We start from the raw sequence: 12,364 nt of genomic DNA, 5'->3' as shown, positions 1-12,364 counted from the left end.
CTTCTCAGCTTGCTGTTTATTTATTTATATGTATGTTTGTTTATTTTAGAGAGTGAGAGAGGGGGAGGAGGGGTAGAGGGAGAGAGAATTTTTTTTTTTTTTTTTTTTTTTTTTTTGTCAGACAGAGACCACAAGTAGGCAGAGAGGCGGGCAGAGAGAGAGGGGAAAGCAGGCTCCCTGCTGAGCAGACAGCCCAATGCGGGGCTCAATCCCAGGATCATGACCTGAGCTGAAGGCAGAGGCTTTAAACCACCGAGCCACCCAGGCGCCCCGTGAGAGAGAATCTTACGCAGGCTCCACACCCCACATGGTGCCCAGTGTGGGGCTTGATCTCACAACCCTGAGATCATGACCTAAGCCAAAGTCAAGTCAGACACACAACTGACTATGCCACCCAGGTGCCCTTCAGCTTTATTTTTTACGTAATACCTCTCACCATCTGATTTATTACATACTTTACCTACTTTCTCTTCCCTGCTCCACACATGAGAATGTAAGTTGCACAAAGTTTTAAAAATTTATATTGTATATTTCTTTTTTCCCCAGTAATTTGACAGTGCCTGAAATATAAGTCCTCAGATATGATAACCTAATATAAGTATAATATATATAATGCCACTTCAGTTAAAACTGAAGATATTGTTGGTTTTATTTAAAGTTACTAATGGTGAATTCTCTCAGGATATGTTGCTATATAGAGTAGAAGTAAAATTCATTGCGATATGAAAGTTCTAAACACAGTTACTTTAAAGAGACATTATTTTCAATTTTCATTTTGTCCTAGTAGGCAGTTGTTGATTGCTTTTTGAGTGACTTTTCTCTTATCATTTGTCCTCTCTCCTTCCTTCTGTATAGAATCTGGCACTAGCCACTGATTCACTCATTTCTGTAAAGGCATACTAATGTAAGCCTTTGCTCATACCATTTTTCTTATCAGAGAAGTTACCCTCCTTCCCCAGATTTATGGTGCTGTGACCATTCTCAGTGCTTCTTTGGAATTCCCCATTCTCTTGATTATTGCAGAACATTTTCTATTCTTTTAAATGTCATGGAAGCACTCATTTGACACTTTACTGAGAGGTTTATCTAAACTACAATCTAAGGTTTTAAATACTGTCTTTACTGTGTAAAGGATACTAAAGTGGTACAGTCTTAGGTAAGTTTCTTGAAGCTTTCTAATATGGGAAGGAAAAACTTTGTCCTCTTTGTAAATTAACAAAAGGGGACTGTAAAACTATTTAATAACGAACAATAGTTGTGACCAGATCAATGTAATGAGTAAAAGAGTTGCTCTCCAACATGTGAGAGAATCTTTATTGACTAGTAGTCTGGTCTTGCAGCATTTTTTAAAGGTACTGCTAATTATGTCAAGTTGTATTGCATTCTCATGATTTTATAAATCAGTGAGTGGTGATAGCTCTGTATTAATCCAAGATCAAGAGGCTAGATGACCTATTCTTAGTGAATCGTTCCTCTTTTACTGTCTACATATATTACTATAGAGTAAAAGGAAATACTTCATTTATTATATATACTATTTTATTAAGTGGCCTGCATAATTATGTTTGCGTACATACATCTTGTGTCATTTCCTAGGATCAGAGCATTTAAAATTGGACGAGCTCTTTAATTCATCTTCCTAGTTTTTACAGATGAGGAAATCTAAAGCACAAAAAGTTTAATTTTTCCAATGATCACTTGGTGACAGATCCAGCTTTCTACCAAGCGTTAGGCTCTCTTTCCCACTACTCACAGCAGCATTGTTTATTTCTCTCAATAACACTAAGAACCACTTCACTTTTTATTTTCCATATTAAGAGGGACAACTCTAAAGACATTACATAGCAAAATGACACATATCTTTGTGAATTGGTTTAAACATTTTTGTTTCCTTTACGCATGATACTGTTTTGAAATTTATTATAAATGTATGGTTTCTAGAGGATTATATTAATTTTTAGGGGATAAATCATGAAAATTCCCAAATCTTAAATATCCCAAATTTTGTAACTCTGAATTATTGGAAAAACAAGAATCCCCAAACTCAAGCTAATACTAGATTTTCAGTGATTTCTAAGTTCCGATCTGTTTCTAATATTCCAGGCCCAGTATTTATAGAACATTCTTTCTGAGTTTTTATGTACCTGATCTTTTACTTATTTTAGAGTAGTATTCAGTCTTTTTTAATTTTTGTATTCCTGAAAAGCATTCATTTGTGTAGTGAATTACGAATCTCCTTTCTTACGACACCCGGGTGGCTCAGTCGGTTAGGCATCTGCCTTAGACTTGGGTTGTGATCCCAGGGTCCTGGGATCAAGTTCTGCATCCATCTCATCACTAGGCATGAGCTTGCTTCTCTGTCTGCCTGCTGCTCCCCTTGCTTGTGCTGTCTCTCTCTGACAAATAAAATAAATCTTTAAAAAAAAAAACAAACCTCCTTTCTTCAAACAACTTTGGAAATCCACATATTGGCTGTAGTAATTGATCATGTGTCTGGATACTATACTTCTGGCTGGACTGCTCCTTGGTTGATAGAAAAATTGAAGACTGGAGATGTGATACTGTATTATCTCTTCCCTCACCACCTGAAGATAGAAAAGAACAAAAGTTTTCGAAGTCCAAAAAGAATACACCCACTTTAAATATCAGTTTAGTCCAGTTGAGAGGCCATTTCAGTACCTTTGTGGTAAAGGCCAAAAGAATAATGTCTATGTTAGTTCAGTCAGTGAGTTGTTTATCTGAAACAAATTTTTATTCCTTAAATATATCTCACCTGCACTTTGAGAATTTTCTGATGAAAGACAGTATTTGTACTGTTGCTTTGGATGTTGATACCTACTTGAGCTAAGAGTTATAAAAATTAAGAATGCTGTACCCTTCTCTAAAAAAAGATTAATAGTCTGCCTGAATGAAAGAAATGATAATAATACCCTGGCAGTTTATATGAGAGAATCATATCCATTGGAAATATCACTCTTTTTGTTTCAGGTTTTTTTTGTTGTTTTTTTTTTTAAGAATTTTACCAAGTTGGGGAGTGAAGAAGAATGCAAATCACATTCCTGTTTTGAATGTGTCCTTGTAGCTATAATTATTTATGTTAACTAGTGGTTTTGTGTCTTTATTATAATAACGTCACATTTTATTTTCTGCAACAAAAAATTATAATGATGTCCTGTACCTTAAGTGTCAGGAAAAAGGTAGTCCTAATTCTTGTATAATAAACAAAAAAGAAATATGATCTGTGCCATAGATTGCTTTTAATCAAATGGGGAAGTTAAAAATATATGGATGACAGCACAGGTTTAAAAAAAAAAAAACATGGCCTGAAATAGTCTTTCAAAAATGGTTGGTGCATACTCTCTACAAAGGATATATTATGATGATAAATTTGTATTTGTCTTCATTCTCATTAAAATGATGGCGTAGGGAGAGGATGAAAAAGTTTATGGAATTCTGACCTTACTTAGCTTGACTCAGTTCAGTCTTGTCCTCAAATGGATTCACTGCTTGTTCCTGAGATTAGGTTTTAATGTTTTCACATGCCATTTTCTTGCACACCAAAAGCATGAACAACATTTAGGATACATAAACCATTTTGTTGTTGATGTTGTTTTGTTATTTTGATGTCTTTCTTAAATTTTTTAGTTTAAAAGAGCACAGATTATAAGTATATAATTCCAGTTATCACAATTAAAATAAAATTATTTGATAATTTTTTATCTTTGGAATTGTGGGGTATTTTGGATATTTTTTATTCTTTGGAAATGTGGGGTAAGCAATTTAGGCAAGATAAAAATAAAAATAGTTTCATATAAAAATATCTAGGATTTAAAATTTTTTTTTCAACAGGTATCTCAAAATCATGATTGAAAAACCGTTTTTGGTTCATAGTTTTCAAAATGTTATTCATGACTTCTGGTATTAAAATCTTAAATTGTACAAGTAATCCTGAAATGATGCTGATGGAAAGAAAATAAAGACTAAAATATGTAAAAAGTAAAAGGTGAAAGTCATCATCCTATCCAATTCTACAACATCTTCCTCTCCTCAGAGCTATCACTTACAATTTAGTATATAACTTACCATACCTTTTTTGATGCACATACATGGGAAACGTTTTATAACAATTTGTTTTTACTTTTTTTCTTTTAACATAAATAGAATTCTGTTTTTTACAGTATGTTCTGTATGACTTGCCCTTCTCAGTTTGTCTTGGAAAACTTTATATGTTATTACATTACAGCTAGATTTTTCTCTCTTTCATTGCTATGACTTCTCGAAAGGTCCTTCGAACGATGGATACTTGTTTCCAGTTTTTCACTATTATAAAAAAATTCTACAATGAATATCCTTGCATATACATCTTTGTGAACTAGTCAGTAATGGAGTTTCTTATTGACTAGTAGTTTCTCTGTATTCTAGGTGTTATTGTGTCGATTATACGTGGCAGGTATTTTCTCCCTGTGCACTTGTCTTGGTGTCTTTTGTCATTTGAATGTTTTAAATAATTATGTAGTCAGGTCTGTTGATCTTTTCATTTGTCATCTCTTTTATGGATTCTGTATTTCTAAATTATTTATACTTCTTTCCACAGAGATATTTTTACTTCCATTTTTACCTGTCACTTGTAAAACTTTTTATAGAACCCTGTGAATGATGGAAAATATATTAGTATGTGATATGTTCTGATGGCGTGTAGTAATGATATAAGGATCAGTTGCAATTTTGATGATCAGTTTCAGAGTTATAAAATAAATGTAATAAATTCTGGAAAAGTATTGGGGTTTTGTGTTATTTATGGAATTGCTATAGGTAGTCATCACTATTAATAAATTCATTTTTGACAGGTAATATGCCAGGCACTAAATGATAACAATAGAACACAAGTGAGAAGTAATCCCTTTTTTTTGTGACTCCTTTAGACATGATTATCACCAGAAGTTTATTTATTTCTGTTATCAGAAATATCTGCATGTAGCTGCTGCTGCTTTGAATTGTTCTCCACTAACTCTTGCTGCCATTCAGTGCCAGATTACCCAACAAATATACCTACCAAAGCAGGGTCCCAAAGTTAAAGAGAGCAGCATTGATTAACTTACTCAAAATTTTATTTCATGTTTGTGTGCATGTGTAGTGTTGCACACTGTATATAGGTGAGGAGTCGGAACGCTAAGATCTGCAGTGTTTGGGGTCTCTGATTTGGCTTTGTGTCTATTTATCCCACCTTTCTATCTTGATACCCCACAACCTGGGCTGCTTTTGTCCCACCACCAGTAATTATCTTGGAAGTAGCTTATACTTTTATGTTTCTGCCCTATTATAGAAAGGGAATGCCCTCATATGAAGTACCATGAAGCCAATATCTCATAGACCCTGATATCAGCTCACTTCTACTCTCTACCTTCTCTCCATACCTGATGAGTACAATTTGAAAAAAAAGAATTTTACTGGCACCCTCTTCCCCTTGTTAATAGGGGAGATTCATGAAAGGGAGGAATTCCTTCTTTCTAGATGGAATAACAAGGGAAAAGAGAGGGGTTTTTGGGGTATTTTTGGGGGGGTTTGAAGGGGTTAGAATTTTACAGCTCAGCAGACTTGGATAAGTTTACAATAATTGAGCTAGATTATTTTTTAACTAGATTTCTGAGTGCATTTTCTAACCTAACCACACATATACCTATTTATAACCTGAAATTTGCCTTTAAAGTCACAAAAGCACAAAGCACTGTAGTGCTTGTAACACTCTTCCATATTATTGTAGGTAACTAAATGACCATGGAATCTGGAGCAGAGAACCAGCAGAGTGGAGATGCAGCTGTAACAGAAGCTGAAAGCCAGCAAATGACAGTTCAAGCCCAGCCACAGATTGCCACATTAGCCCAGGTATAAAATACATGGAGAGATTCCAAGTTATGTCTCTTCCAAGAGAAATATGTTTTAGACAAGAGGATTTAGTTTTTATTGCAGAGGTAGACATAGAACTGAGCAGAGACATTCTTAGAATACTGAAGTTCCTATTTACTAAGTATTAGCATAATTTTAGAAATGATTCAGTAACGGAACAGAAAAATGTATTGTTAAAACATTATTTGTAGTGACCTGATTCAGAATAATGACATTTTAACTAATGGGTAGAGATTGTCTCTCCTAAACGAGGGAAGAAAACCTGATATGGTAACTGCTTTTTTTTTTTATCACACAGATTTATTTTGAGGCATGGGAATTTAGATAATCTGAGAGGCTAAGTTTTCTATGTGCTTAAACTAAAAAATAGGGTAAGCAGATAAATTGACACACAAGTAAATTTCAAGGGTGATAAGTTTTGTTTCCTATATCTTTTAAATATAATTTATGATTCTTTTATTTTGTCTTTGTCTTAAACATTCTACCTCTAGAGTTATATTCTTTCATTCTTATTTTTTATTCTGATTTATTTTTCCTCAAATATTTTATTAACCATTAATTGCATACATAAGAAATAAGTTAATATAAGAACATTATATAACCTTATGCCTTATATAAGAAAGATCGTTATATAGATAAATAACAGACATAAACCTGCTAGGTAAAGGAGTATGATACTGCCTCTTTCTGGTAAAGGCTCCCAGGAGAAAATAATCCTAGCAGAGGCTCTACAGTGTTGAGCTTCAGCTTCCTGAAGAATTTAAAAGCCCTCCTAAGGAAGTCCCTGAGCAAAAATGAGTCTTGGCTAATAGGGGGCTAACCACAAATGGTTACTACACTGAATTAAATTATGGCCCAAATACTGGATCTCCAGCAGGAATATAGTCAGAAGAAGTGGGCTGCTCTATGTTTTCTTCTGAGAGTATTAGGGTTTACCTCCAACCCTCAGGAGTAAGGCAAAGCAGAAAATATCTGGGGATAAAGTAAATACTTGGATAAGGCAGAGGGAGGAATGAAGGAGAAAGAGCCAGGACTTCCTCAGTACATGGTCAAGGCAAACATGCACAGATCAGAATCTGGGCTCACCCAAGCATTTGACCCTGTGGTAAAAATAAGGTACAATCCCAGAAAGGATCTTGGTGATGACAGCCCTGCAAATAATTGTCTCTTGGGGAGCACTTTTCTGTCTGATCCGGTTGTCCTCTTAAGTCTGCTATACAATACAGCCCTGGAAATTCCTTTCCCCCTGCTTTCTATTATTGAATTTGTGTTCTTGGTATAATAAAGCATGTTTTCCAGTGGTTTCTTGAGCAAGTTTGGGTAAAAAATTCTTGGTAAGGATATCATTTTTCTTGGGGCACCTGGGTGGCTCAGTTAAGCATCCAACTCTTGGTTTCTGCTCAGGTCATGATCTCCCAATCCTGGGATGGAGTCCCATGATGGGCTACATGCTCAGTGAGGAGTCTGCTTCAGATTCTTTCTCCTTCTCCCTCCACCCCTCTCCACCTGCGTGCACTCTCTCTCTCTCAAATCAATCAATAAAATATTTTTTAAAAAATGATTTTTCTTCCAAAGTTTGAAAGTTTCTTTCAAAGTTTGAACAGTCACCATGTGGTATTGCTCTTGGAAAAGACTAAGTCCATTTATTTTCCCTCTCTGGTATCTTATTTCTCTTTGTTCACAGTGTTTCACTATTTCATTCTTAGGGTCTTGGTTTGAATAGTTTTTATCCATTGTGCTGTATATTTTCATTGGGCCCTTTTTAGTGGAAGCTCATGTCTTCAATTTTGTGCAATTTCTTTAAATTATTTGGTTGAAGATTTTTCTCTCTCTCCTTTTTTCCTTGTGGTCTATACCTATAGGACTGTTTCTCTGATTTTCTCATCTTTTCTCTATTGCCTTCTCTTTGTCTTTTTGCTCTGCTTTCTGGGAGACTTTTTCAGTTTGATGTTCCAACCCATTTGTTGAATGTTTTATTTCTGCTGTCATGTTTCCAAGAGTTCCTTTTGTTCTCTGAATAGTCCTTTTGTGTTTTAAAAGCATCCTGTTTATGTTTAACAAAGGGAATATTTTCTATCATCTCTGAGAATATTAATTAGATTTTAAGTTTTCTTCTCCCCACATAGATTTTCCTCTGTATAGCTTTTTGGCCTTCAATTTGTTTTGGTCTCCATCTTTCATATTAGAAGCTTTCCTCAAATGTTTTATAATTGTGGTTGTCTGCCCAAGTTTAAAGTAGGGGACCAGAAAGACTATTGGAAGCTCTAAGTGTGTTGGGAGCCTAACAATTATGAGTTGTTGTGAGCTTCACTATAGAGTGGTTATGGCCTTCCCAATGTCAGTATCTTTTAAGTCTTTGTTCAGCCCCTTGTCACTAATTAGGTTCCTCCGGGAAGGCTTTATTGATCCCTTGCTTATAGGGTAAAGACCAGGGAGCTAAGAGAAAGTAGACTGGAGGTTAGTAACCCAACCTTCAGCAGTGTCTGTTGTAGGCAGTCAGGAGATCCACTACCCAGAAATTAATTCTCCATTTTTCTGTCAGCATGGGGTAGATTAATTACTCTTCCACAGAGAGTGTGGGGAGGGGATCCAGTTGCTTCTCAAAGAGCCTTCAATCAGCCTTCCTTATTTTCAGCTTCTCCCTTTACTCCACCTTCCAGGATGACTTAGATCCTGAGCCTCTTAAGGATTTTGAGTTCAAATCAGGCTTTCCCTGTTTCTACGTCATGAGTTGGCCTTCTGAGGTCTCCCAAGTTCGTTACTATTCATCCATCTTCTTTCCAGCCTCCAAAACTCTTACTGTTATCTCCTATCCCATTCTTTGCTCATGTAATTGTGCCTGTAAAAACAAAATCAATTTTATGAAGTTTAATTGAAGATTCAGGAAGGAACAAAATAATATACACATGTTGAATTTATCATCCTTATCAGGCAGTCCTTTAGCATTTACTTTGAAGAGCAGAATGACATGATGTTTGAGTTTTAGAAAAGCTGGTTTTCTATTCCTATTTGTGTAGTTTTTCTTCTTTTTATTCCTAATTACAGAGTTTTTTCACTTGGTCATCCAAGTCCTTAACACATACATGATGCATTTTTGTCATAATTTCCTTTCATAATTCTGATACCTGGTATTTTTTTGTTGTCAGTATTTAATAATAGAAAAATATAATAAAACTGCCAAATCCAAGACTGTAGTGATTTGAACAGTGAACAGGAAAAAATTCAGCCCAGCTTGCAAAGGAAGAAAACCAATCCAGAACAATAATGAGATGCTTTATTTTACTTTTGGAATTTACACAGTTTTGTTTTGGTTTGTTTTTTTAAGTGGGGGGCTTGAACTCTCGACCCTGAGATCAAGACCTGAGCTGAGATTAAGAATCAGATGCTTAACCAACTTAAGCCACCCAGGCACCCCTACGGAGATTTTTTTTTTAAGTGGGAAGAAAAAAAAACAATATTGGTTTTGACTATGAGAATGTAAACTTCTATGGATTTAACTAAGGAGTTGGGTAAAAGGATGATCATTGCGGCTTCCTTGTAACAGGCAAATTTGAAAACCTAAATATCCAATAATAAGGAATTTATTAAACAAAGTAATTTTTATTGTACAGCCCTAAAACCACTAAAGAAAATTATTAATGGTATGAAAAGATATTTATAATGGATTTGAAAGATTAAATTAGATTCCATGATTGTGTGTTATAAAAATTGAGTGTGTGTATGCACTTTTAAAAGCACCTACATCTTCAGCAAAAATATTAACAGCAGTTAGCTCTGAGTGGTAGGAACATAAGGGATTTTTATCTTGTATATCTGTATTGTTTACGAAGTTATAATGAGAAGAACTGTTCTGTAGAGTGATCCGGGTAGAGAAGAGATTAACCAACTCCTTGAGTTAGCTTGTTATATTTATTCTATAAAATAGAGAAGAGGATATGATAATTGCTTCAGATATCAGAAGAGCCTTTGTACGGAACTAAGAAGAAATATTCTGAGTAACTTAGAGTTGTGGTTCTCAAATTTCAGTATAGGGGGAAGTGTCCTTAGGTCCACCAAGAGTATGACTTTATAAATAGGCACATGTTGTAACTCTGTTGGAGGTAGTCCATGGACCACATTTTGAGAACCAGGTAAAACCAAACAAAATTTATAGTGGCTAGAGAGAAAATGATTATATTAAGGAGGGACGTCCTAACTGCCCAAAGATGGATACTCATAGTTTTAACTTCTCATTTCATTAGGGATCTTTCCTGCCCAAGCGTCTCCTTACTTCTTGTGTTCTCTGTTTCAGTTGATAGCATAGTTTATCGATTCTTACCCAAACATGAAATATGTGGGTCATCCTGGATTCCTCTCTCACCTCCTTCAAGCAGTCATTCATGAAGCTCTTTCTAGTCTGCCTCCTGAATTTTCCTTACATCAGTTCTCTCATTCTCCTCGGTACCACAGCTAGTACTTTACTTCTGGGTTTATCATCTCACCTAACTACTATATAACCTTTCTCAATCTCCTTCCCTCCACTTTGTTCTTTCTCTGAAGTAAATGTTTTTCATACTGCCACTGAAGTGATCTATCTAAAATTCAATCCTCGCCATGTGATATTCCAGAGTTTGAAAACTGTTCAGTGCCTTTCCCAATCTCCTCAAGATACAGTGCAACTTTTTTAGTGGAATATATATGGTTTTTCATGACGAGCTCATTTAGCCCCTGCCTGTTTGTGTTACAATTTTATCTTGCCCTGGTTCCTACATTCATACAGTAACGTACTTACACGGTCCATTAGTACTAACTGTCATTTACCCCTTCTTCCCCAAAATTCTGTGCCTCTCCCCTGGGAGTCAAAATATGCCGAATTTGTAATCTTTATTTCAAATTTGCATTCTTCCCTTTTTAGGGGAGGTGGGGTAGCTTTCCTCAGTGTGTGTATTTTTCTCTTGGCAAGCCTCATTACTTCACTGGATTTTATTTATTTGTGTTCTTTTCCCCCTGCCTTCATACATGTACCCCAGTAATTTCCTTCATGTTTGTAGTTTCAGTTTTGACATTGCTCTTAGCACATGGGTCCGCAATTACTGTTTACCAGATGAGCAAAAATTAGTGAACCTCTGAATGTGTTTAAGCATAGGAACAAGAAAGACTGTCTGATAGGTGTAGACATGACATAAGAGCTCCTTGGACCTGGATATTGATTCATTAAAATTGCTTTCTTTGTGCCTCAGGAGAAAATTAATATCTCTTAAATTCACTCAGTTCTGTTCTCTTATTCCTTTAAGAGGAAAATAAATCCTTAAAATATCAACTGTCATATCACTTTGATTTAGGAAGGGTAGAAATTTTCAGTTTATAATACATATTAATACTTTCTCACTAATAAACGCATACTTGCAGTTAGTTTAAAGGAGAAGACTGTGCTGTACATTTTTAGATGTATATTTGTTCTAGACTTCGCTAAGTTTTGCCCAAGTCTGAGAGCAGTTGTATTTTAGAATATGAGTTATTGAACACAAAATATTCTGAAGACTTTTATGTTTCTTCAAAGCTAGCATAGCTCTTGACCTTGGGTAAGTTACTTAATCTCTTGAGCAGTTGATATTTCTGACTCTAAAATGGAGATAATCCTTATTATCCAATCATGATTTCTTTGAAGAGCAAAATGAGAAACTGGACATGAAAGCAGGTAGGAAAATTTAAAGCAACATACAATTAAAGTGTATTTAGTAATCAGAGGAAGTCTGTTTTACAAATTTTAAATATTACCAAAAAAACCTAAATTGTAAATATTACATTAAAATAGTTTTTTGTCATGTGGAAGCATTTGGAAGGGAGGGGGCATGTACAATTGTTGTTGTTGTTGTTTTTTAATATTAAATGTAATCATTAGTTTCTTTCACACCAGTGAAATACTTGGCTAGCAGAAGTCATCTTTTTCCTGCTAAAAAAGTTGCGTCGTACTGAACGTGACTACTCTCAAGGAGGTATCTGTGATGATAATTTTTTTCCATGTTCAACACCATAGGTATCTATGCCAGCAGCTCATGCAACATCATCTGCTCCCACCGTAACTTTAGTACAGCTGCCCAATGGGCAGACAGTTCAAGTCCATGGCGTTATTCAGGCGGCCCAGCCATCAGTTATTCAGTCTCCACAAGTCCAGACAGTTCAGGTATGTGTATAAAAAAGTTCTGCATCTACTTTCATAACTGTCGTTTATAGCCATATCTCTCTCCTTTCATTAGTTATGGAAATAGGAACATACCTAGTTCAGAGCTTATTTTATTTACGGTAAAGGAATATGCTGCGTCTGTATAGTCACCTTATGTATAGGAACATATATACACACAAGAACAGACATAAAAAAAGGACTTTTTCTTAAGCTACAGAAGAAAAAGACTTGATTGGGAAAAATTTTAAAGTATGTGGGGTCAAGTGGAAACGTTTGGGAAGGACCAAGGCTGATATA

At 35.3% G+C, this 12,364-nt stretch overlaps 1 protein-coding gene across 5 annotated transcripts in view; it reads left to right on the top strand.

Annotated features, from left to right (window-relative positions):
- The window catches only part of CREB1 (cAMP responsive element binding protein 1), a 61,228-nt gene that overhangs the window by 12,210 nt on the left and 36,654 nt on the right, over positions 1-12,364 (top strand). For all 5 annotated transcript variants that reach the window (XR_004382956.1, XM_032859954.1, XM_032859953.1 and 2 more), the window contains exons 2-3: positions 5,762-5,883; positions 11,921-12,067. Coding sequence is in view for 4 of the 5 variants with exons in the window: in XM_032859954.1 (XP_032715845.1) it covers positions 5,770-5,883; positions 11,921-12,067 (261 nt within the window). In the remaining variant the exon portion in view is untranslated. The remainder of the gene's footprint in view (positions 1-5,761; positions 5,884-11,920; positions 12,068-12,364) is intronic.

The sequence above is a fragment of the Lontra canadensis genome, unplaced genomic scaffold (genome assembly GCF_010015895.1).
Source record: "Lontra canadensis isolate GAN:19392208 unplaced genomic scaffold, GSC_riverotter_1.0 scaffold18, whole genome shotgun sequence".
Lineage (NCBI taxonomy): Eukaryota > Metazoa > Chordata > Mammalia > Carnivora > Mustelidae > Lontra > Lontra canadensis.
Note: the sequence above shows the minus strand (reverse complement) of the source record. Positions and strands in the feature narration are given on the sequence as shown.